This window comes from Somniosus microcephalus, unplaced genomic scaffold (assembly GCF_052327205.1).
Source record: "Somniosus microcephalus isolate GS21.2 unplaced genomic scaffold, FLI_Smic_1.0 unresolved_chr7, whole genome shotgun sequence".
NCBI classification, from domain to species: Eukaryota; Metazoa; Chordata; class Chondrichthyes; order Squaliformes; family Somniosidae; genus Somniosus; species Somniosus microcephalus.
Window position 1 is genome coordinate 31,386,351 of NW_028225185.1, and position 27,186 is coordinate 31,413,536.

The window sequence follows — 27,186 nt, forward strand, 5'->3', positions numbered from 1 at the left end:
TTCTTCGGGGGCGGGAATGAAGGTTTGACCAGTTAGCAATTGAGCGACCATTGCCGAGAATAACTAGAAAGCAAACTGCAGATACACACACACACACAAGAAAGCGCAGTCAGGAGCTATTACGTAGAGCTGGGATCAACCAGACCAGGTATCGATGCAAGAAAACTGTTATTTGGTGGGAAAAATAAAACCACAAAAATCGAGGAACACGTCGAGCTAACTTTAAGAAATGTTATATTTGTAAATGGATATCAAAAATTTTAAACCCTCCCCAGTAATATCAGCCTGCGGCCCACTATGTACAGGATGCATAGACAATGTTTCAACCTGTTCCGGGGGGCCAATCAGTTTCCTCCCCCATCCCAAGGGTACCAGAAATCCAGATTCATATTTTTCTCTCTTTCCCCCACCCCCCCTCCCCACAATAATGTTCCCAATTCAGGTCGATGGGCCCACACCACTCTCCCAGTCTGCCCCATTCACTACAGCACGGGGTAAAGCTCCCTCTACACTGTCCCATCAAACACTCCCAGGGCAGGTACAGCACAGGTTAGATACAGAGTAAAGCTCCCTCTACACTGTCCCCATCAAACACTCCCAGGGCAGGTACAGCAGCGGGTTAGATACAGAGTAAAGCTCCCTCTACACTTGACATTTTCTCACCTCCACTTCACTAAAAGCCAGTGGACGCTGGGGTCGGAGTGACATTTTCAAGACGGAGATCAATAGATTTTACACCAAGGGCATAAAGGGACATGGGTCAGAGGGCGGGTGAGTGGAGTTGAGGTACAGATCGGCCGTGATCTAACTGAATGGCAGAACAGGCTCCAGGGGCTGAATGGCCTACTCCTGTTCCGGTGTTTGCACAGCAGCCGTCTTGTGCCCTTTGGGCAGAGGCTGCCAATTTTGAGGCCGTGCTGTGCTGGATCGAGACTGTCCAAATGCATTTTATATGGCCGTTTGACATCCAGTCGTCCGGGCTGAATTGGAACACAACTCCTGGAGGCGAAAGATCGAGTGGTCCAAACTGTCATCCTGCAATATTCCGTCTATTCCCAGGACACCGACCATCCCCCGATGAGCCCCTGCTCTCTCTCCCCCCCCCCCCCCCCCCCATTAATTGAGACCAGATACGGCACCCCAGGGGACAGATGCAAACCTCTCCAGTCGCCTGTCATTCACCCGCAGCGGCGCAAAGGGCCAACCGCACGCCAGCTCGATCGGGGGAAGGCTCCTGGTTCCGTTTCCCCGGTTACAGGGCAAGCTAAGCTCAGCCGGGATAGCCGTGGGCGGGCGCTGCAATCACCCACGCACCCCACCTCCCCCCCCCCACGAGATTTGGGGCGGGAGGGGAGGGGGCGAAAGGGACGCTCGCCGTTCAGTCAAGGCTCACACGCAAAGAACGGGCACTTGGGTGAGGCACTGCATGGTGACTGGCACGTACTGTATCCCAGTCAGAATCACAGAAACCCCACAGTGCAGATAGAGGCCATTTCGGCCCATCGAGCCTGCACCGACACATATCCCACCCGATCCCCGTAACCCCACGTATTTAATCCCCCTAACACTAAGGGTCAATTTATCATAGCCAATCAACCTAACCTGCACATCTTTGGACTTGGAATATTTGGGAACGCGAGGGGGAAGAGAGAGAGAGAGAGAGAGAGCCAGAGAGAGAGAGAGAGCCAGAGAGAGAGAGAGAGAGCCAGAGAGAGAGAGAGAGAGAGCCAGAGAGAGAGAGAGAGAGCCAGAGAGAGAGAGAGAGAGAGCCAGAGAGAGAGAGAGAGAGAGAGCCAGAGAGAGAGAGAGAGCCAGAGAGAGAGAGAGCCAGAGAGAGAGAGAGAGAGAGAGCCAGAGAGAGAGAGAGAGAGAGAGCCAGAGAGAGAGAGAGCCAGAGAGAGAGAGAGCCAGAGAGAGAGAGAGCGAGCCAGAGAGAGAGAGAGAGAGAGCCAGAGAGAGAGAGAGAGCCAGAGAGAGAGAGAGCCAGAGAGAGAGAGCCAGAGAGAGCCAGAGAGAGAGAGAGCCAGAGAGAGAGAGAGAGAGAGAGAGCCAGAGAGAGAGAGCCAGAGAGAGAGAGAGCCAGAGAGAGAGAGAGAGAGCCAGAGAGAGAGAGAGAGCCAGAGAGAGAGAGAGCCAGAGAGAGAGAGCCAGAGAGAGAAAGCCAGAGAGAGCCAGAGAGAGAGAGAGCCAGAGAGAGAGAGAGCCAAAGAGAGAGAGCCAAAGAGAGAGAGCCAGAGAGAGAGAGCCAGAGAGAGCCAGAGAGAGAGAGCCAGAGAGAGAGAGCGCCAGAGAGAGAGAGCGCCAGAGAGAGAGAGCCAGAGAGAGAGAGCCAGAGAGAGAGAGCCAGAGAGAGAGAGCCAGAGAGAGAGAGCCAGAGAGAGAGAGCCAGAGAGAGAGAGCCAGAGAGAGAGAGAGAGCCAGAGAGAGAGAGCCAGAGAGAGAGAGCCAGAGAGAGAGAGCCAGAGAGAGAGAGCCAGAGAGAGCGAGCCAGAGAGAGAGAGCCAGAGAGAGCCAGAGAGACAGAGAGCCAGAGAGACAGAGACAGAGCGCAAGTGAAAAAAAAAGGTTTCTGCAATCAAAATCCTACCACCCCATTTTAAAAAGATTTGAAGACCTGTTCTCCCTTTCCAAGACAATCGTTTTTTTTTTCTACAGGCGGCTAGAAGTGGCACAAATCTCTCACAGGACTCCCGCGCGCGGGCTTTGATTCAGGCTTTGCCCAGTCAATTCCTTTCAGTGTTTCCGTCTCTCCTCCGCGCACGCGCGTGTCCCCGGGTTCGCGCCGCAGCGGAGGAGAGCTAGCCGGGGATGGCGGTGAGAGCGCGGGGGCGGTGGGGAGAGAGGAGAAACAAGTCCTACAGGGGAGCACGAGTCTCGGAAAAGCATGTGCACGGGAATTCCCGATGACAGCGGCGCCAGAGCCGGTCGATCAGCCGCCGAACTTGCCTAATAAAAACCTCCTTCGAGAACTTTTAAAGAGAGAGGGGGGAAAGAAAGAAGAATAAATTGATTCTTTAAGGAGGGATGGGGACGAGAGCGGGTCAGGCGATTATCCCCAGTGTCCGTGTAGGTATTGTAAATCCGGTGAAGTCGCTGGAATGGGGGGAGATCCGGGATGGCGGGAGGAGGAGGGGAGAGAGAGAGGGAGGACGGAAGGGGTAGGGGCGCGAGAGGCTGGTACACGGCACGCCTTCCTTCAAGCCGCCTCTTCTTCACAGCAGAAGGCATGGGCTCTTGCTCTTGGCCTTCTTCGCCTGCAGGGCGGCGCGCGTGGCCAGCTCGAAGACCTCGCGCACCCCGTCTTTCGTCTTGGCCGAGCACTCCAGGTAGCCAAAGGCGTTGATGCGACTGCCCATCTCTTTCGCCTCGTCGGGTTTCACCGGCTCCTAGGGGGGGGGGGGGGGGGGGCGGGAGAGGAGAACGAGAAAGTGTGAGAGTGCGCAAGCCATGCAAATAAATCATCATCGCATTTGTTCCCCCCGCCCCCCCCCCCCCCCCGGGGTGCCGACTCTCCCCGGGGTACAGATTCACAAACAACCATCGGCGCAGGCTCTCGACCAAGGGGGGCATCGCTGCTGAGCCCGGCTGTGTCCCCAGACTGCCCAGCGGATTGTTCGGGGGTGGCAGGAACCTTGGCTAGACTTCTCCCCTCCCTCCACCCTGCCCCCAACACATTCTAGACCAGCTGCAACGTCCCCCTACTGTGGAAACAAGAGTTAGAGGGCGGGGGATAGAGACACAGACAAAGTCCGTGATAGGGGAAGAGTGCACAGGGGCTGTGGGAGATTGAATGGGTGGGTAGAGTCCGTGATAGAGGAGAGTGTACAGGGGCTGTGGGAGATTGAATGGGTGGGTAGAGTCTGTGATAGGGGAGAGTGTACAGGGGCTGTGGGAGATTGAATGGGTGGGTAGAGTCTGTGATAGGGGAGAGTGTACAGGGGCTGTGGGAGATTGAATGGGTGGGTAGAGTCCGTGATAGGGGAGAGTGTACAGGGGCTGTGGGAGATTGAATGGGTGGGTAGAGTCTGTGATAGGGGAGAGTGTACAGGGGCTGTGGGAGATTGAATGGGTGGGTAGAGTCTGTGATAGGGGAGAGTGTACAGGGGCTGTGGGAGATTGAATGGGTGGGTAGAGTCCGTGATAGGGGAGAGTGTACAGGGGCTGTGGGAGATTGAATGGGTGGGGAGAGTCCGTGATAGGGGAGAGTGTACAGGGGCTGTGGGAGATTGAATGGGTGGGTAGAGTCAGTGATGGGGGAGAGTGTACAGGGGCTGTGGGAGGAGATTGAATGGGTGGGTAGAGTCGGTGATGGGGGAGAGGGAGTTTGAATGGGTGGGTAGAGTCGGTGATAGGGGAGAGTGTACAGGGGCTGTGGGAGGAGATTGAATGGGTGGGTAGAGTCCGTGATAGGGGAGAGTGTACAGGGGCTGTGGGAGGAGATTGAATGGGTGGGTAGAGCCCGTGATAGGGGAGAGTGTACAGGGGCTGTGGGAGGAGATTGAATGGGTGGGTAGAGTCCGTGATAGGGGAGCGTGTACAGGGGCTGTGGGAGATTGAATGGGTGGGTAGAGTCTGTGATAGGGGTGAGTGTACAGGGGCTGTGGGAGGAGATTGTATGGGTGGGTAGAGCCCGTGATAGGGGAGAGTGTACAGGGGCTGTGGGAGGAGATTGAATGGGTGGGTAGAGTCCGTGATGGGGAGAGGGAGTTTGAATGGGTGGGGAAGAGTCAGTGATGGGGGAGAGGGAGTTTGAATGGGTGAGCAGAGTCCGGATGGCCTGGACTCACACCGGGAGAACGGCCAATGGGGCGACGCACTGGCGGACAGAGCTGGTGCCCTCGGAACCAGTAACCCCCAGCGAGAGTCGGCAGCTCCAGCGGGGGCGGTGGGTTGCTGGGCAAAATGAGCGTTCACTGGGGCCGCCCTCGCCTTGGGATTCATCGCCTCACCTGTTTCATTTTGGCAAGCTCCCGCCGTGTGTGTTCATCGCTCCGTAGATCTTTCTTGTTCCCCACCAGGATGATGGGGATGTTGGGGCAAAAGTGCTTGACCTCGGGTGTCCACTTCTCGGGGATATTTTCTGTCCAAAAAAAAACAGGTGCAACGACGCCAATTTAAGCCTTCGGTCCCCATATTAAAGACGTGGATCATTTTATTGGCATTACAGTACTTTGCTGTTATTTTAATTTATAGTTAAATAGCAAAGCGTGGGTCAACTCGGAAAGCTGGTCGGAGCAAAGCAAGAAACTCCTTGTGGAGTCGGGGGAGGCCCAACTGAGGCCCTACGGCGCCACCGCAGGTGGGAGGGTGCAATTACACCGTGACCGTTTACATCAACACTTTCCATTATCAATCCAAATAAAAGGAAAAGTGGAAAAAAAGTGCCGAACACAGGAACAGGAGGCCGTTCAACCCCTCGAGCCTGTTCCGCCATTCAGTTAGATCAGAGAACGGTTACAGCACGGAAGGCGGCCATTCGGCCCGTGGAGCCCGTGCCGGCTCTCTCTGCAAGAGCACTTCAGCTAGTCCCACTCCCCCGCCCTTTCCCCGTAGCTCTGCAAATTTCTTTCCTTCAGATACTTATCCAATTCCCTTTTGAAAGCTACGGTCGAGTCTGCCTCCGCCACCCTTTCAGTCAGCATTCCAGATCCTAACCACTCGCTGCGTAAAACAGTTTTTCCTCATGTCGCCTTTGGTTCTTTTGCCAATCACCTTAAATCTGTGTCTTCTGGTTCTCGACCCTTCCGCCAATGGGAACAGTTTCCCTCTATCTACTCTGCCCAGACCCCTCGTGAATTTGAACACCTCTATCAAATCTCCCTTAACCTTCTCTGCTCTAAGGAGAACAACCCCAGCTTCTCCAGTCTCTCCACATCACTGAAGTCCCTCATCCCTGGTACCATTCTGGTCAATCTCCCCTTAACCTTCTCTGCTCTAAGGAGAACGATCCCAGCTTCTCCAGTCTCTCCACGTCACTGAAGTCCCTCATCCCTGGTACCATTCTGGTCAATCTCCCCTTAACCTTCTCTGCTCTAAGGAGAACAACCCCAGCTTCTCCAGTCTCTCCACGTAACTGAAGTTCCTCATTCCTGGAATCATTCTTGTAAATCTTTTCTGCACCCTCTCTAAGGCCTTCACATCCTTCCTAAAGTGCGGTGCCCAGAATTGGACACAAGACTCCAGTTGGGGCCGAACCAGTGTTTTATAAAGGTTCATCATAATTCCCACATTTTTGTGCTCTATAATCTCTATTTATGAAGCCCAGGATCCCGTCAGCCTTTTTAACCACTTTCTCAACCTGTCCTGCCACCTTCAACGATTTGTGCACACATACCCCCAGGTCTCTCTGTATCACTTCTCACTTTTCTGCGTTAAATTTCATCTGCCACGTGTCCGCCCATTCCACCAGCCTGTCTATGTCTTCCTGAAGTCTATCACTCTCCTCCTCACTGTTCACTATACAGTACTTCCAAGTTTAGTCTCATCTGCAAATTTTGAAACTGTGCCCTGTACACCCACGCCCAAGTCATTAATATACATCAAGAAAAGCAGTGGTCCTACAACGGGTGGCTGATCTGCATCTTAACTCCACTTACCCGCTTGGCTCCGTAGCCCTGAATAGCCTTACCCAACAAAAATCTCTCAATCTCAGTTTTGGAAACTCCAATTGACCCCCAGCCTCAACAGCTTTTTGGGGGGAGAGGGTTCCAGATTTCCACTACCCATTGTGTGAAGAAGTGCTTCATGACCTCACCCCTGAACGGCCTGCCTCTAATTTTAGGGTTGTGCTCCCTTATTCTGGACTTTCCCCCTACCAGAGAAAGGTGTTTCTCTCGATCTACGCAATCAAAACCATCTTAAACACCTCCCAAACCCACGGCCTCGACCACCTAGAAGGACAAGGGCAGCAGGCACACGGGAACGCCGCCACCTCCGAGTCACACACACCATCCTGACTTGGAAATATATCGGCCGTTCCTTCATCGTCGCTGGGTCAAAATCCTGGAACTCCCTCCCTGACAGCGCTGTGGGAGCACCTTCACCACACGGGACTGCAGCGGTTCAAGAAGGCGGCTCACCACCACCTTCTCAAGGGGCGATTCGGGGTGGGCCTTGCCAGGGACGCCCACAACCCATTAATGAATTTTAAAAAACCTCAATGAGCTCAGCCCCCCTAATCTTCCACACTGGAGGAAATAGAAGCCCAGGAACAGAAGGCAATTAGCAAAACAACTTACCTAAACTGTCGGGGCTGTCGATAGAAAAGCACATTAAAATAACGTCAGTGTCGGGATAGGAGAGGGGCCTGAGCCGGTCGTAGTCCTCTTGGCCAGCCGTGTCCCAAAGTGCCAATTCCACCTGGCATACATTTAAAGGCAAGTATTAAAAAAGCAGGTACCCTGCTGACCCACCCAACACCACTGCCAACAAACTAATCACCAGTACTGTACCCCAGTGTTATACAGTGACAGACCTGTACCCACCACTACTGTACCCCAGTGTTATACAGCGACAGACCTGTACCCACCAGTACTGTACCCCAGTGTTATACAGTGACAGACCTGTACCCACCAGTACTGTACCCCAGTGTTATACAGTGACAGACCTGTACGCACCAGTACTGTACCCCAGTGTTACACAGTGACAGACCTGTACCCACCAGTACTGTACCCCAGTGTTATACAGTGACAGACCTGTACCCACCAGTACTGTACCCCAGTGTTATACAGTGACAGACCTGTACCCACCAGTACTGTACCCCAGTGTTATACAGTGACAGACCTGTACCCACCAGTACTGTACCCCAGTGTTATACAGTGACAGACCTGTACCCACCAGTACTGTACCCCAGTGTTATACAGTGACAGACCTGTACCCACCACTACTGTACCCCAGTGTTATACAGTGACAGACCTGTACCCACCAGTGCTGTACCCCAGTGTTATACAGTGACAGACCTGTACCCCCCCAGTACTGTACCCCAGTGTTATACAGTGACAGACCTGTACCCACCACTACTGTACCCCAGTGTTATACAGCGACAGACCTGTACCCACCAGTACTGTACCCCAGTGTTATACAGTGACAGACCTGTACCCACCAGTACTGTACCCCAGTGTTATACAGTGACAGACCTGTACCCACCAGTACTGTACCCCAGTGTTATACAGTGACAGACCTGTACCCACCAGTACTGTACCCCAGTGTTACAGTGACAGACCTGTACACACCAGTACTGTACCCCAGTGTTATACAGCGACAGACCTGTACCCACCAGTACTGTACCCCAGTGTTATACAGTGACAGACCTGTACCCACCAGTACTGTACCCGTGTTATACAGTGACAGACCTGTACCCACCCAGTACTGTACCCCAGTGTTATACAGTGACAGACCTGTACCCACCAGTACTGTACCCCAGTGTTATACAGTGACAGACCTGTACCCACCAGTACTGTACCCCAGTGTTATACAGTGACAGACCTGTACCCCCCCAGTACTGTACCCCAGTGTCATAGTGACAGACCTGTACCCCAGTGTTATAGTGACAGACCTGTACCCACCAGTACTGTAACCCAGTGTCATAGTGACAGACCTGTACCCACCAGTACTGTACCCCAGTGTTATACAGTGACAGACCTGTACCCACCAGTACTGTACCCGTGTTATACAGTGACAGACCTGTACCCACCAGTACTGTACCCCAGTGTTATACAGCGACAGACCTGTACCCACCAGTACTGTACCCCAGTGTTATACAGTGACAGACCTGTACCCACCAGTACTGTACCCCAGTGTTATACAGTGACAGACCTGTACCCACCAGTACTGTACCCCAGTGTTATACAGTGACAGGCCTGTACCCCCCAGTACTGTACCCCAGTGTTATAGTGACAGACCTGTACCCACCAGTACTGTACCCCAGTGTTATACAGTGACAGACCTGTACCCACCAGTACTGCACCCCAGTGTTATACAGTGACAGACCTGTACCCACCAGTACTGTACCCGTGTTAGTGACAGACCTGTACCCACCAGTACTGTACCCGTGTTATACAGTGACAGACCTGTACCCACCAGTACTGTACCCCAGTGTTATACTATGACAGACCTGTACCCACCAGTACTGTACCCCAGTGTCATAGTGACAGACCTGTATCCACCAGTACTGTACCCCAGTGTCATACAGTGACAGACCTGTACCCACCAGTACTGTACCCCAGTGTTAGTGACAGACCTGTACCCACCAGGACTGTACCCCAGTGTTATACAGTGACAGACCTGTCCCCACCAGTACTGTACCCCAGTGTCATACAGTGACAGACCTGTACCCACCAGTACTGTACCCCAGTGTTATACAGTGACAGACCTGTCCCCACCAGTACTGTACCCCAGTGTTATACAGTGACAGACCTGTATCCACCAGTACTGTACCCCAGTGTTATACAGTGACAGACCTGTACCCACCAGTACTGTACCCCAGTGTTATACAGTGACGGACCTGTACCCACCAGTACTGTACCCCAGTGTTATACAGAGACAGACCTGTCCCCACCAGTTCTGTACCCCAGTGTTATACAGAGACAGACCTGTCCCCACCAGTTATGTACCCCAGTGTTATACAGTGACAGACCTGCACCCACCAGTACTGTACCCCAGTGTTATACAGTGACAGACCTGTACCCACCAGTACTGTACCCCAGTGTTATACAGTGACAGACCTGTACCCACCAGTACTGTACCCCAGTGTTATAGTGACAGACCTGTACCCACCAGTACTGTACCCCAGTGTTATACAGTGACAGACCTGTACCCACCAGTACTGTACCCGTGTTATAGTGGCAGACCTGTACCCACCAGTACTGTGCCCCAGTGTTATACAGTGACAGACCTGTACCCACCAGTACTGGACCCCAGTGTTATACAGTGACAGACCTGTACCCACCAGTACTGTACCCGTGTTATACAGTGACAGACCTGTACCCACCAGTACTGTACACCAGTGTTATACAGTGACAGACCTGTACCCACCAGTACTGTACCCGTGTTATACAGTGACAGACCTGTACCCACTAGTACTGTACCCCAGTGTTATAGTGACAGACCTGTACCCACCAGTACTGTACCCCAGTGTTATACAGTGACAGACCTGTACCCACCAGTACTGTACCCCAGTGTTATACAGTGACAGACCTGTACCCACCAGTACTGTACCCCAATGTTATAGTGACAGACCTGTACCCACCAGTACTGTACCCCAGTGTTATACAGTGACAGACCTGTACCCACCAGTACTGTACCCCAGTGTTATACAGTGACAGACCTGTACCCACCAGTACTGTACCAGTGTTATACAGTGACAGACCTGTACCCACCAGTACTGTACCCCAGTGTTATAGTGACAGACCTGTACCCACCAGTACTGTACCCGTGTTATACAGTGACAGACCTGTACCCACCAGTACTGTACCCGGGTTATAGTGGCAGACCTGTACCCACCAGTACTGTGCCCCAGTGTTATACAGTGACAGACCTGTACCCACCAGTACTGTACCCCAGTGTTATACAGTGACAGACCTGTACCCACCAGTACTGTACCCGTGTTATACAGTGACAGACCTGTACCCACCAGTACTGTACACCAGTGTTATACAGTGACAGACCTGTACCCACCAGTACTGTACCCGTGTTATACAGTGACAGACCTGTACCCACTAGTACTGTACCCCAGTGTTATAGTGACAGACCTGTACCCACCAGTACTGTACCCCAGTGTTATACAGTGACAGACCTGTACCCACCAGTACTGTACCCCAATGTTATAGTGACAGACCTGTACCCACCAGTACTGTACCCCAGTTATACAGTGACAGACCTGTACCCACCAGTACTGTACCCCAGTGTTATACAGTGACAGACCTGTACCCACCAGTACTGTACCCGTGTTATACAGTGACAGACCTGTACCCACCAGTACTGTACCCCAGTGTTATAGTGACAGACCTGTACCCACCAGTACTGTACCCGTGTTATACAGTGACAGACCTGTACCCACCAGTACTGTACCCCAGTGTTATACTGTGACAGACCTGTACCCACCAGTACTGTACCCCAGTGTTATACAGTGACAGACCTGTACCCACCAGTACTGTACCCCAGTGTTATACAGTGACAGACCTGTACCCACCAGTACTGTACCCCAGTGTTATACAGTGACAGATCTGTACCCACCAGTACTGTACCCGTGTTACACAGTGACAGACCTGTACCCACCAGTACTGTACCCCAGTGTTATACAGTGACAGACCTGTACCCACCAGTACTGTACCAGTGTTATACAGTGACAGACCTGTACCCACCAGTACTGTACCCCAGTGTTATACAGTGACAGACCTGTACCCACCAGTACTGTACCCGTGTTATACAGTGACAGGCCTGTACCCACCAGTACTGTACCCCGGTGTTATACAGTGACAGACCTGTACCCACCAGTACTGTACCCGTGTTATAGTGGCAGACCTGTACCCACCAGTACTGTGCCCCAGTGTTATACAGCGACATACCTGTACCCACCAGTACTGTACCCGTGTTATACAGTGACAGACCAGTACCCACCAGTACTGTACCCCAGTGTTAGTGACAGACCTGTACCCACCAGTACTGTACCCATGTTATACAGTGACAGACCTGTACCCACCAGTACTGTACACCAGTGTTATACAGTGACAGACCTGTACCCACCAGTACTGTACCCGTGTTATACAGTGACAGACCTGTACCCACTAGTACTGTACCCCAGTGTTATAGTGACAGACCTGTACCCACCAGTACTGTACCCCAGTGTTATAGTGACAGACCTGTACCCACCAGTACTGTACCCCAATGTTATAGTGACAGACCTGTACCCACCAGTACTGTACCCCAGTGTTATAGTGACAGACCTGTACCCACCAGTACTGTACCCCAGTGTTATACAGTGACAGACCTGTACCCACCAGTACTGTACCCGTGTTATACAGTGACAGACCTGTACCCACCAGTACTGTACCCCAGTGTTAGTGACAGACCTGTACCCACCAGTACTGTACCCTTGTTATACAGTGACAGACCTGTACCCACCAGTACTGTACCCCAGTGTTATACTGTGACAGACCTGTACCCACCAGTACTGTACCCCAGTGTTATAGTGACAGACCTGTACCCACCAGTACTGTACCCCAGTGTTATACAGTGACAGACCTGTACCCACCAGTACTGTACCCCAGTGTTATACAGTGACAGATCTGTACCCACCAGTACTGCACCCGTGTTACACAGTGACAGACCTGTACCCACCAGTACTGTACCCCAGTGTTATACAGTGACAGACCTGTACCCACCAGTACTGTACCCCAGTGTTATACAGTGACAGACCTGTACCCACCAGTACTGTACCCCAGTGTTATACAGTGACAGACCTGTACCCACCAGTACTGTACCCGTGTTATACAGTGACAGGCCTGTACCCACCAGTACTGTACCCCGGTGTTATACAGTGACAGACCTGTACCGACCAGTACTGTACCCCAGTGTTATACAGTGACAGACCTGTACCCACCAGTACTGAACCCCAGTGTTATACAGTGACAGACCTGTACCCACCAGTACTGTACCCCAGTGTCATACAGTGACACACCTGTATCCACCAGTACTGTACCCCAGTGTTAGTGACAGACCTGTACCCACCAGGACTGTGCCCCAGTGTTATACAGTGACAGACCTGTCCCCACCAGTACTGTACCCCAGTGTCATAGTGACAGACCTGTACCCACCAGTACTGTACCCGTGTTATACAGTGACAGACCTGTCCCCACCAGTACTGTACCCCAGTGTTATACAGCGACAGACCTGTACCCACCAGTACTGTACCCCAGTGTTATAGTGACAGACCTGTACCCACCAGTACTGTACCCCAGTGTTATAGTGACAGACCTGTACCCACCAGTACTGTACCCCAATGTTATAGTGACAGACCTGTACCCACCAGTACTGTACCCCAGTGTTATAGTGACAGACCTGTACCCACCAGTACTGTACCCCAGTGTTATACAGTGACAGACCTGTACCCACCAGTACTGTACCCGTGTTATACAGTGACAGATCTGTACCCACCAGTACTGTACCCGTGTTACACAGTGACAGACCTGTACCCACCAGTACTGTACCCCAGTGTTATACAGTGACAGACCTGTACCCACCAGTACTGTACCCCAGTGTTATACAGTGACAGACCTGTACCCACCAGTACTGTACCCCAGTGTTATACAGTGACAGACCTGTACCCACCAGTACTGTACCCGTGTTATACAGTGACAGGCCTGTACCCACCAGTACTGTACCCCGGTGTTATACAGTGACAGACCTGTACCGACCAGTACTGTACCCCAGTGTTATACAGTGACAGACCTGTACCCACCAGTACTGTACCCCAGTGTTATACAGTGACAGACCTGTACCCACCAGTACTGTACCCCAGTGTCATACAGTGACACACCTGTATCCACCAGTACTGTACCCCAGTGTTAGTGACAGACCTGTACCCACCAGGACTGTGCCCCAGTGTTATACAGTGACAGACCTGTCCCCACCAGTACTGTACCCCAGTGTCATAGTGACAGACCTGTACCCACCAGTACTGTACCCCAGTGTTATACAGTGACAGACCTGTCCCCACCAGTACTGTACCCCAGTGTTATACAGTGACAGACCTGTCCCCACCAGTTCTGTGCCCCAGTGTTATACAGCGACAAACCTGTACCCACCAGTACTGTACCCCAGTGTTATACAGTGACAGACCTGTACCCACCAGTACTGTACCCGTGTTATACAGTGACAGACCTGTACCCACCAGTACTGTACCCCAGTGTTATACAGAGACAGACCTGTCCCCACCAGTTCTGTACCCCAGTGTTATACAGTGACAGACCTGCACCCACCAGTACTGTACCCCAGTGTTATACAGTGACAGACCTGTACCCACCAGTACTGTACCAGTGTTATACAGTGACAGACCTGTACCCACCAGTACTGTACCCCAGTGTTATACAGAGACAGACCTGTCCCCACCAGTTCTGTACCCCAGTGTTATACAGTGACAGACCTGCACCCACCAGTACTGTACCCCAGTGTTATACAGTGACAGACCTGTACCCACCAGTACTGTACCCCAGTGTTATACAGTGACAGACCTGTACCCACCAGTACTGTACCCGTGTTATAGTGACAGACCTGTACCCACCAGTACTGTACCCCCGTGTTATACAGTGACAGACCTGTACCCACCAGTACTGTACCCGTGTTATAGTGACAGACCTGTACCCACCAGTACTGTACCCCAGTGTTATACAGTGACAGACCTGTCCCCACCAGTACTGTACCCAAGTGTTATACAGTGACAGACCTGTACCCACCAGTACTGTACCCCAGTGTTATACAGTGACAGACCTGTCCCCACCAGTACTGTACCCCAGTGTTATACAGTGGCAGACCTGTACCCACCAGTACTGTACCCGTGTTATACAGTGACAGACCTGTACCCACCAGTACTGTACCCCAGTGTTAGTGACAGACCTGTACCCATCAGTACTGTACCCGTGTTATACAGTGACAGACCTGTACCCACCAGTACTGTACCCCAGTGTTATACAGTGACAGACCTGTACCCACCAGTACTGTACCCCAGTGTTATACAGTGACAGACCTGTACCCACCAGTACTGTACCCCAGTGTCATACAGTGACACACCTGTATCCACCAGTACTGTACCCCAGTGTTAGTGACAGACCTGTACCCACCAGGACTGTGCCCCAGTGTTATACAGTGACAGACCTGTCCCCACCAGTACTGTACCCCAGTGTCATAGTGACAGACCTGTACCCACCAGTACTGTACCCCAGTGTTATACAGTGACAGACCTGTCCCCACCAGTACTGTACCCCAGTGTTATACAGTGACAGACCTGTCCCCACCAGTTCTGTGCCCCAGTGTTATACAGCGACAAACCTGTACCCACCAGTACTGTACCCCAGTGTTATACAGTGACAGACCTGTACCCACCAGTACTGTACCCCAGTGTTATACAGTGACAGACCTGTACCCACCAGTACTGTACCCCAGTGTTATACAGACAGACCTGTCCCCACCAGTTCTGTACCCCAGTGTTATACAGTGACAGACCTGCACCCACCAGTACTGTACCCCAGTGTTATAGTGACAGACCTGTACCCACCAGTACTGTACCAGTGTTATACAGTGACAGACCTGTACCCACCAGTACTGTACCCCAGTGTTATACAGAGACAGACCTGTCCCAACCAGTTCTGTACCCCAGTGTTATACAGTGACAGACCTGCACCCACCAGTACTGTACCCCAGTGTTATACAGTGACAGACCTGTACCCACCAGTACTGTACCCCAGTGTTATACAGTGACAGACCTGTACCCACCAGTACTGTACCCGTGTTATAGTGACAGACCTGTACCCACCAGTACTGTACCCCCGTGTTATACAGTGACAGACCTGTACCCACCAGTACTGTACCCGTGTTATAGTGACAGACCTGTACCCACCAGTACTGTACCCCAGTGTTATACAGTGACAGACCTGTCCCCACCAGTACTGTACCCCAGTGTTATACAGTGACAGACCTGTACCCACCAGTACTGTACCCCAGTGTTATACAGTGACAGACCTGTCCCCACCAGTACTGTACCCCAGTGTTATACACTGACAGACCTGTACCCACCAGTACTGTACCCCAGTGTTATACAGTGACAGACCTGTATCCACCAGTACTGTACCCCAGTGTTAGTGACAGACCTGTACCCACCAGGACTGTGCCCCAGTGTTATACAGTGACAGACCTGTCCCCACCAGTACTGTACCCCAGTGTCATAGTGACAGACCTGTACCCACCAGTACTGTACCCCAGTGTTATACAGTGACAGACCTGTCCCCACCAGTACTGTACCCCAGTGTTATACAGCGACAAACCTGTACCCACCAGTACTGTACCCCAGTGTTATACAGTGACAGACCTGTACCCACCAGTACTGTACCCGTGTTATACAGTGACAGACCTGTACCCACCAGTACTGTACCCCAGTGTTATAGTGACAGACCTGTACCCACCAGTACTGTACCCCAGTGTTATAGTGACAGACCTGTACCCACCAGTACTGTACCCCAATGTTATAGTGACAGACCTGTACCCACCAGTACTGTACCCCAGTGTTATAGTGACAGACCTGTACCCACCAGTACTGTACCCCAGTGTTATACAGTGACAGACCTGTACCCACCAGTACTGTACCCGTGTTATACAGTGACAGACCTGTACCCACCAGTACTGTACCCCAGTGTTAGTGACAGACCTGTACCCACCAGTACTGTACCCGTGTTATACAGTGACAGACCTGTACCCACCAGTACTGTACCCCAGTGTTATACTGTGACAGACCTGTACCCACCAGTACTGTACCCCAGTGTTATAGTGACAGACCTGTACCCACCAGTACTGTACCCCAGTGTTATACAGTGACAGACCTGTACCCACCAGTACTGTACCCGTGTTATACAGTGACAGATCTGTACCCACCAGTACTGTACCCGTGTTACACAGTGACAGACCTGTACCCACCAGTACTGTACCCGTGTTATACAGTGACAGACCTGTACCCACCAGTACTGTACCCCAGTGTTATACAGTGACAGACCTGTACCCACCAGTACTGTACCCCAGTGTTATACAGTGACAGACCTGTACCCACCAGTACTGTACCCGTGTTATACAGTGACAGGCCTGTACCCACCAGTACTGTACCCCGGTGTTATACAGTGACAGACCTGTACCGACCAGTACTGTACCCCAGTGTTATACAGTGACAGACCTGTACCCACCAGTACTGTACCCCAGTGTTATACAGTGACAGACCTGTACCCACCAGTACTGTACCCCAGTGTCATACAGTGACACACCTGTATCCACCAGTACTGTACCCCAGTGTTAGTGACAGACCTGTACCCACCAGGACTGTGCCCCAGTGTTATACAGTGACAGACCTGTCCCCACCAGTACTGTACCCCAGTGTCATAGTGACAGACCTGTACCCACCAGTACTGTACCCCAGTGTTATACAGTGACAGACCTGTCCCCACCAGTACTGTACCCCAGTGTTATACAGTGACAGACCTGTCCCCACCAGTTCTGTGCCCCAGTGTTATACAGCGACAAACCTGTACCCACCAGTACTGTACCCCAGTGTTATACAGTGACAGACCTGTACGCACCAGTACTGTACCCGTGTTATACAGTGACAGACCTGTACCCACCAGTACTGTACCCCAGTGTTATACAGAGACAGACCTGCACCCACCAGTACTGTACCCCAGTGTTATACAGTGACAGACCTGTACCCACCAGTACTGTACCAGTGTTATACAGTGACAGACCTGTACCCACCAGTACTGTACCCCAGTGTTATACAGAGACAGACCTGTCCCCACCAGTTCTGTACCCCAGTGTTATACAGTGACAGACCTGCACCCACCAGTACTGTACCCGTGTTATACAGTGACAGACCTGTACCCACCAGTACTGTACCCCAGTGTTATACAGTGACAGACCTGTACCCACCAGTACTGTACCCGTGTTATAGTGACAGACCTGTACCCACCAGTACTGTACCCCCGTGTTATACAGTGACAGACCTGTACCCACCAGTACTGTACCCGTGTTATAGTGACAGACCTGTACCCACCAGTACTGTACCCCAGTGTTATACAGTGACAGACCTGTCCCCACCAGTACTGTACCCAAGTGTTATACAGTGACAGACCTGTACCCACCAGTACTGTACCCCAGTGTTATACAGTGACAGACCTGTCCCCACCAGTACTGTACCCCAGTGTTATACAGTGGCAGACCTGTACCCACCAGTACTGTACCCCAGTGTTATACAGTGACAGACCTGTACCCACCAGTACTGTACCCCAGTGTTAGTGACAGACCTGTACCCATCAGTACTGTACCCGTGTTATACAGTGACAGACCTGTACCCACCAGTACTGTACCCCAGTGTTATACAGTGACAGACCTGTACCCACCAGTACTGTACCCCAGTGTTATACAGTGACAGACCTGTACCCACCAGTACTGTACCCCAGTGTCATACAGTGACACACCTGTATCCACCAGTACTGTACCCCAGTGTTAGTGACAGACCTGTACCCACCAGGACTGTGCCCCAGTGTTATACAGTGACAGACCTGTCCCCACCAGTACTGTACCCCAGTGTCATAGTGACAGACCTGTACCCACCAGTACTGTACCCCAGTGTTATACAGTGACAGACCTGTCCCCACCAGTACTGTACCCCAGTGTTATACAGTGACAGACCTGTCCCCACCAGTTCTGTGCCCCAGTGTTATACAGCGACAAACCTGTACCCACCAGTACTGTACCCCAGTGTTATACAGTGACAGACCTGTACCCACCAGTACTGTACCCCAGTGTTATACAGTGACAGACCTGTCCCCACCAGTACTGTACCCCAGTGTTATACAGACAGACCTGTCCCCACCAGTTCTGTACCCCAGTGTTATACAGTGACAGACCTGTCCCCACCAGTACTGTACCCCAGTGTTATACACTGACAGACCTGTACCCACCAGTACTGTACCCCAGTGTTATACAGTGACAGACCTGTACCCACCAGTACTGTACCCCAGTGTTATAGTGACAGACCTGTACCCACCAGTACTGTACCCCAGTGTTATACAGTGACAGACCTGTACCCACCAGTACTGTACCCCAGTGTTATACAGTGACAGACCTGTACCCACCAGTACTGTACCCCAGTGTTATAGTGGCAGACCTGTACCCACCAGTACTGTACCCCAGTGTTATACAGTGACAGACCTGTACCCACCAGTACTGTACCCCAGTGTTATACAGTGACAGACCTGTACCCACCAGTACTGTACCCCAGTGTTATACAGTGACAGACCTCTACCCACCAGTACTGTACCCCAGTGTTATAGTGACAGACCTGTACCCACCAGTACTGTCCCCCAGTGTTACAGTGACAGACCTGTACCCACCAGTACTGTACCCCAGTGTTATACAGTGACAGACCTGTACCCACCAGTACTGTACACGTGTTATACAGTGACAGACCTGTACCCACCAGTACTGTACCCCAGTGTTACACAGCGACAGACCTGTACCCACCAGTACTGTACCCCAGTGTTATACAGTGACAGACCTGTACCCACCAGTACTGTACCCCAGTGTTATACAGTGACAGACCTGCACCCACCAGTACTGTACCCCAGTGTTATACAGTGACAGACCTGCACCCACCAGTACTGTACCCCAGTGTTATACAGTGACAGACCTGTACCCACCAGTACTGTACCCCAGTGCTGGTGACAGACCTGTACCCACCAGTACTGTACCCCAGTGTTATACAGCGACAGACCTGTACCCACCAGTACTGTACCCCAGTGTTATACAGCGACAGACCTGTACCCACCAGTACTGTACCCCAGTGCTGGTGACAGACCTGTACCCATCAGTACACACTCACAACTAAGCTATACTTGCGACAGCACTGGGTGGCACCAGTGGGACACACCCATCCATGGATTCTCTGCTCTCCCACCCTCGCACCCCGCCCTCCGCAATCATCAACTCCTCTGATCAGACGGGTCCTGGAGACTGATTTGAACGGGAACCGTAGACCAAATTCTGTTAACGGCAGCTCAACTCTTCCCTCCCTGCCCCACGTGCGGAGAGGAGGGAAAAAGGATTACGGCATCGCGCCGGGACGGTGATGCCTGCCCCCGGTCGGACTGCCGTCACGAGACGCCGGCGTGGGCGCGCTACCGAGTTGGGAGAGTCGTCCCCTCAGGGGGAGGAGAGGAGTTGCAACGACTGCCAGCGAGCGATCGGAATCGGTTTGTCGGGCGACTGCCGTAACGAGAGCGCGTGGGACAGAGGCAAGGAGGCTGAAGCGCTCGTGAAGGGCACCCTCGCCAGCTCCGGCAGCAGACGGCAGGGACCGGACCCGCTGTTAGAGCGCAGAGCCCCTCAAACTGCAGCGACTGTGGGTGGGGGGGTAGCGGGAACGAGGCTGAGAATAAACGAGCAGGGAGGTTGTGCTTGAACTGTATAAAACACGAATTGGGCCACAGCTAGAGCACTGCGTGTAGTTCTGGTCACACTACAGGAAAGACGTGATCACACTAGAGAGGAGATTTACGAGGATTTTGCCAGGACTGGAGAATTTTAGCGATGAGGAAAGATCAGAGAGGCTGGGGTTGTTTTCTCTGGAACAGAGGAGGCTGAGGGGAGATTTAATCATGGTGTATAAAATGATGAGGGGCCCTGGATAGAAAGGACCTATTTCCCTGAGCAGAGAGGTCAGTAACCAGGGGGGGGCAGAGATTTAAAGTCATTGGGAGAAGGATTAGAGGGGAGTTGAGGAGAGCTTTCTTCACCCAGAGGGTGGAGGAGGTCTGGAACTCACTGCCTGAAAGGGTGGTCGAAGCAGAAACCCCTCATCACATTTAAAAAGTACTTGGATACGCACTCGCAGCGCCGGAACTGATGGGGTTAAAATGAACCCTCTCAGAATTCAGACAGTCGAGGCGATCACTAATTAAGTGGTGCCAGCAAAATTAAAATCAGAACAAAGGAGTAGGGTCATGTGAAGATGAACTAAAAGGAACCAGGTGGTGATAAGAAGTCTCATACTGACAACTTTCTTATGTGAAAAACAAAGATAAGACAGTACAGATTGGAAAAAATGCTACTTTCGCTAGTCTTGCACAAAGGACAGTGTGTGGAGAAACTTTGAGAAGAAATGTGCTGCTTTAGCTAAAAGTTGTAGACACAGCAGAATATAGGGGTCATGGGAATTTGACCTGTGACCAAAGGCATAGCAAGACATAACTAACCTTTACTAATACGGAAAAGAATAAATAAGCCCGGTGGCATAGTGGTTAGCACTGTTGCCTCACAGCGTCAGGGACCCGGGTTCGAATCCGGCCTCGGGTGACTGTCTGTGTGGAGTTTGCACATTCTCCCCGTGTTTGCGTGGGTTTCCTCCGGGTGCTCCGGTTTCCTCCCACAGTCCAAAGATGTGCGGGTCAGGTTGATTGGCTATGATAAATTGACCCTTAGTGTTAGGGGGATTAAATACGTGGGGTTACGGGGATCGGATGGGATATGTGTCGGTGCAGGCTTGATGGGCCGAAATGGCCTCTATCTGCACTGTGGGGTTTCTGTGATTTCTGTGAAGCCATATGTGATCAGGTGATTATTGGAATACAATGTGATTGGATGAAAATAGAAAAAGCTGTACCAACCAAGAGAGAACGAGAAGGGTGTCACTAGACCGCGGGGTCTATGACCTTCTCCCAGAACGTTCTGTTAATAAACTGTGTACTTTCACTTTAAGACAGACTCGAGTGAATTTATTTTTCACCTACAGGGCTACAGACCGAGAGCTGGACAGTGGGATTAGGCTGGAGAGCTCTTTTGTCGGCCGGCATGGATACGACGGGCCGAATGGCCGCCTCCTGTGCTGTAAATTTCTAGGATTCGGTGAATGCGGAGGAGAGCCAGGTTCGGAGCTCAGTCGGAGGATGGTTTGGGATGGCTCAACGACAGAATGCCAGCTCGGGGGGTGGATGGTTAGAATTCTGTCCGGATTGTGGGCACTGGAAGGAGACAGGTGATCGAAGTGGATGGTGAGCGTAGGACTGGAGGGGGGGGGAAAAAAGGTCGGTCATGTACACGGGCAGCGACTCGGGTTAGACAGCAGGTTAAACGCAAGAACCTCAGAATTAGGAGTAGGCCGTAGAGCCCCTCGAGCCTGCTCCGCCATTCAATAAGATCATGACTGATCATCGACCTCAACTCCACTTTCCCGCCCGATCCCTCGATTCCCCTCGAGTCCAAAAATCTCTCGATCTCAGCCTTGAATCTACTCAACGACTGAGCCTCCACAGCCCTCTGGGGCAGAGAATTCCAAAGATTCACCGCCCTCAGTGAAGAAATTCCTCCTCATCTCAGTCCGAAATGGCCGACCCCTTATCCTGAGACTGTGACCCCTGGTTCTAGACTCTCCAACCAGGGGGAAAACAGCCTCTCAGCATCTACCCTGTCAATCCCCCTCAGAACCTTACATGTTTCAATGAGATCACCTCTCATTCTTCTAAACTCCAGAGAGTTTGACCGAGAACATACTCCCTCATATTTTCAAAAATAAAGTGTGTGCCCCAGTGGCCTCGTGTACTGCCCTGGGGTTCTCTCCCTAAACCTCTCCGCCTCTCCCTCCTCCTTTTAAGAGGCTCCTTAAAATCAACCTCCTTGACCCAGCTTCGAGTCGCTTGTCCTCATATCTCCTCCGGTGGCTCGGTGTTTGACGTCGCTCCTGTGACGCGCCTTGGGGACGTCTGACTGCGTTGACAGGCGTAGCCCGTCGCGCCACAGTTCGCGGGATCTGGCCGTGCACAAAAAACGGATACCAAACCTGCCCAGGGCCATGAACCACAGCCAGCAAATGCGCTCGATGGGCTGTGCGGCGCTTTTCGGCTACGAGCGGACGCGCCAGACCCTTCCTTGCCCACCTGCTTGCCGTCCACCTCGATGTCGGCCACGTAGTTCTCGAACACGGTGGGGACGTAGACCTCGGGGAACTGGTCCTTGCTGAAGACGATCAGGAGGCAGGTCTTGCCGCAGGCCCCGTCACCGACGATCACTAGCTTCTTGCGGATGGCTGCCATCGCTGCGCTGGAACGGAGAGAGAGGAAGAGGAGTGACTGGACAGCACTGGCGCGAGGCGGATTGACGTGCGGGACACCGCCTCATTGGCCTGGGGCTCGCTTAGCGTCGCCGGAGGGGCTGCAGTTTCAAGCTCAGCGATGCACTTACCCTTGTGGTGCTTTTACAGTGTTTTCAGTAAATTGAGGGAGCGCCGCACTGTCGGAGGGGCGGTGCTGAGGGAGCGCCGCACTGTCGGAGGGGCGGTGCTGAGGGAGCGCCGCACTGTCGGAGGGGCGGTGCTGAGGGAGCGCCGCACTGTCGGAGGGGCGGTGCTGAGGGAGCGCCGCACTGTCGGAGGGGCGGTGCTGAGGGAGCGCCGCACTGTCGGAGGGGCGGTGCTGAGGGAGCGCCGCACTGTCGGAGAGGCGGTGCTGAGGGAGCGCCGCACTGTCGGAGGGGCGGTGCTGAGGGAGGGCCGCACTGTCGGAGGGGCGGTGCTGAGGGAGGGCCGCACTGTCGGAGGGGCGGTGCTGAGGGAGCGCCGCACTGTCGGAGGGGCGGTACTGAGGGAGCGCCGCACTGTCGGAGGGGCGGTGCTGAGGGAGCGCCGCACTGTCGGAGGGGCGGTGCTGAGGGAGGGCCGCACTGTCGGAGGGGCGGTGCTGAGGGAGGGCCGCACTGTCGGAGGGGCGGTGCTGAGGGAGCGCCGCACTGTCGGAGGGGCGGTGCTGAGGGAGCGCCGCACTGTCGGAGGGGCGGTGCTGAGGGAGCGCCGCACTGTCGGAGGGGCGGTGCTGAGGGAGCGCCGCACTGTCGGAGGGGCGGTGCTGAGGGAGCGCCGCACTGTCGGAGGGACACTCGCTCACCGCCTGGACTCTCGCCCGCTTCCAACTCGCTTCTACGTGAGGTAGAGACGCAGCAGCACCTTCAGGAGGTGGAGAAAGGTACCAGAAAGGGGAGGAATGTCGGAGTTCAGCTGCTGCAGTGGATGTGGCTGGGCAGGTTTCCAGGTTGGGCCAGGACTGACGTATGGCAGAGGCCGGGGGCGGAAGTGTGGCCTTCACCCTCTCTCAAAGATTTCCTCTCAACAAACATTTTAAAACATTTGAAAACACAACAAAGTGCAACAGGGGGGCGGCAGCGGGAGGAAATGAAAAAAATCAGACCTTAAAACGGAATTTGGAAATGAATAAATAGAAAGTGGAAAAAAACACACACACACACACCAAACGCTGAACAGGAAACTGAAAGATTCACTCCAGTCACAAAACTTCAGAAGAAAAGACAAAACATCAACTGAAAATTAAAAATAAGGAATTAAACATCTTAAAAAAACAGCCTTTTAAAAATTAAATAATTAGGAGTTAATTCAAAGAGGATTTCCTGACAGGAATAATACAAAAAAAGTTTATTTTGTGCATGGGTGTTGTTTTTAAATAAAATTAATAATTAAAAAAGTTAGACCAATAGAATTCCCATTCTGACAATTTTCCAACATCCGGGGGCTCGTTCGGACTCTGCCCCCCGACTCTGACCCCCCGCCCCCCCCCCCCCGGCTCTGACTACCCCCGCCCCAACACCCCCGAACCCGCCTCCGCACCCGACTTCCCCCCGCCCCCAACTCTGACCCCCCCGTCGTCCGAACTCCGACCACCCCCAACTGCCTGAACTCCGACCCCCCACCGCCTGAACTCCGACCCCCCCCAACCGCCTGAACTCCGACCCCCCCCAACCGCCTGAACTCCGACCCCCCCAACCGCCTGAACTCCGACCCCCCCCAACCGCCTGAACTCCGACCCCCCCCAACCGCCTGAACTCCGACCCCCCCCAACCGCCTGAACTCCGACCCCCCCCAACCGCCTGAACTCCGACCCCCCCCAACCGCCTGAACTCCGACCCCCCCCAACCGCCTGAACTCCGACCCCCCCCAACCGCCTGAACTCCGACCCCCCCCAACCGCCTGAACTCCGACCCCCCCCAACCGCCTGAACTCCGACCCCCCCCAACCGCCTGAACTCCGACCCCCCCCACCGCCTGAACTCTAACCCTCACGGTTTGAACTCTAACCCTCACGGTTTGAACTCTAACCCCCACGGTTTGAACTTTAACCGCCAACCGTTCGAATTTAACCGCCTTCGATCTCTCTCTCTTTCTTTCTCCCTTTCTCTCTGCGAGCGGGAAAAAAAAACTGGATAAAAGTAAAAACTCGGCCCGCCGGCAGCAACTTTCCTCCAACAACAACGAGAGCAATCGGCGAAACCAGGTTACTCACATCGTTTTCCATTTTTTTTCTTGTCAGGAGAAAAATACTCAGATATTTACCTCAGCCCGCCGCCGCACGATAGATTGTTTTACCTGCTTTCCTCTTTGAAATAGATAGATATATATTACGCTTCTTTAATGTTAAATAATATTTTTTTTCTCTCTGAGGGGACTGCGCCGCCTCAACCCAACTTGCTGGGCCAGCCGGGCGCGGCTTTTTCTTCCCCGGCGGACAGCCCGGAGCCGGGCCAATGGGGAGCCGATCCGCCCGGCGCTCGGCCAATCGGGAGGCTGGGTTTGGTGGGGGAGGCGGGACTTCCGGCTGGTGGGGGGAACCAGCAGGTTTGGTTGCGCTGCCAGGTGGGGGCGGAAGTGGTGTGACGTAGCTGAGCGTGGGGGGGGGGTTAGGGAAACAGAGCAATTGGCAGAACCCCTCCCACCTCAGCCCCAGCCCAGCCAATCAGCGGCCGCCACCGCCACCGGCCGGCAGGGGGAGCGCCAGAGCAACCAGCTCCGATTAAATGGCTTGCAATCCACTTAATGCCTCAATCTGATTAAATGGCTTGCAATCCACTTAGTGCCCCAGTCTGATTAAATGGCTTGCAATCCACTTAATGCCCCAGTCTGATTAAATGGCTTGCAATCTACTTAATGCCCCAGCCTGATTAAATGGCTTGCAATCCACTTAATGCCCCTCTGATTAAATGGCTTGCAATCTACTTAATGCCCCAGTCTGATTAAATGGCTTGCAATCCACTTAATGCCGCAGTCTGATTAAATGGCTTGCAATCCACTTAATGCCACAGTCTGATTAAATGGCTTGCAATCTACTTAATGCCCCCAGTCTGATTAAATGGCTTGCAATCCACTTAATGCCCCAGTCTGATTAAATGGCTTGCAATCCACTTAATGCCCCCAGTCTGATTAAATGGCTTGCAATCCACTTAATGCCCCAGTCTGATTAAGTGGCTTGCAATCCACTTAATGCCCCAGTCTGATTAAATGGCTTGCAATCCAATTAATGACCCCAGTCTGATTAAATGGCTTGCAATCCACTTAATACCCCCAGTCTGATTAAATGGCTTGCAATCCACTTAATGCCCCAGTCTGATTAAATGGCTTGCAATCCACTTAATGCCCCCAGTCTGATTGAATGGCTTGCAATCCACTTAATGCCCCAGTCTGATTAAATGGCTTGCAATCCACTTAATGCCCCCAGTCTGATTAAATGGCTTGCAATCCACTTAATGCCCCCAGTCTGATTGAATGGCTTGCAATCCACTTAATGCCCCAGTCTGATTAAATGGCTTATAAGAACATAAGAACATAAGAAATAGGAGCAGGAGTAGGCCAATCGGCCCCTCGAGCCTGCTCCACCATTCAATAAGATCATGGCTGATCTGATCCTAACCTCAAATCTTCTATCACTCTGCATCCACCCGAACCCATGTGATCTCCCGGGAGAGGCGAAAAACCAGATAAAGACCCAATGGCCAATTTGGGAGAAAAAAATCTGGGAAATTCCTCTCCGACCCATCTAGGCGATCGAAATTCTTCCAGGAGATCACTCTGTCCCTATATTTTCTACAGTACTTACCTTCTGTAAAGGCGATCTCCACCCCAGCCAGGAACAGGAATAAAACCATCTCCTGAAATCTAACAGAATTAGAACACAGTAGGAGCAGAACAAGGCTACACGGCCCCTGGGCCCGCTCCACTACCCACAGGGCCATGACCATTCCGAACCCAGACTCATGTCCAATTTCCTGCCCGCTCCCCGTAACCCTTTATTCCCTTTACTTCTAGGAAACTATCTATTTCTGTTTTAAATTTATTTAATGATGTAGCTTCCACAGCTTTCTGGGGCAGCAAATTCCACAAACCTACCACCCTCTGAGTGAAGAAGTTTCTCCTCATCTCAGTTTTGAATGAGCAGCCCCTTATTTTAAGATTATGCCCCCTAGTTCTAGTTTCACCCATCATTGGGAACATCCTCACCGCATCCACCCGATCAAGCCCCTTCACAATCTTATATGTTTCAATAAGATCGCCTCTCATTCTTCTGAACTCCAATGAGTAGAGTCCCAATCTACTCAACCTCTCCTCATA

General features: G+C 52.6%; 1 protein-coding gene across 3 annotated transcripts; it reads right to left on the reverse strand.

Moving 5' to 3' along the window:
* Window positions 1-1,635: 1,635 nt before the first annotated feature.
* LOC147086729 (ras-like GTP-binding protein O-RHO) lies at window positions 1,636-25,367 on the reverse strand. Of its 3 annotated transcripts, none has more exons than XM_085978899.1 (5): window positions 25,171-25,367; window positions 22,680-22,837; window positions 7,239-7,359; window positions 4,950-5,080; window positions 1,636-3,386 (listed from the first exon to the last, which is right to left on the reverse strand). In XM_085978899.1, exons 2-5 carry the CDS (start codon window positions 22,833-22,835, stop codon window positions 3,213-3,215), a joined length of 582 nt encoding a protein of 193 aa, XP_085835025.1. In that variant the 5' UTR covers window positions 22,836-22,837; window positions 25,171-25,367; the 3' UTR covers window positions 1,636-3,212. The 3 variants fall into 3 exon arrangements, with proteins under 3 accessions (XP_085835025.1, XP_085835024.1, XP_085835023.1); XM_085978898.1 differs by having other exon boundaries at window positions 22,680-22,842; window positions 25,138-25,367; XM_085978897.1 differs by having other exon boundaries at window positions 22,680-22,842; window positions 25,171-25,366.
* Between the last annotated feature and the right edge of the window lie 1,819 nt (window positions 25,368-27,186).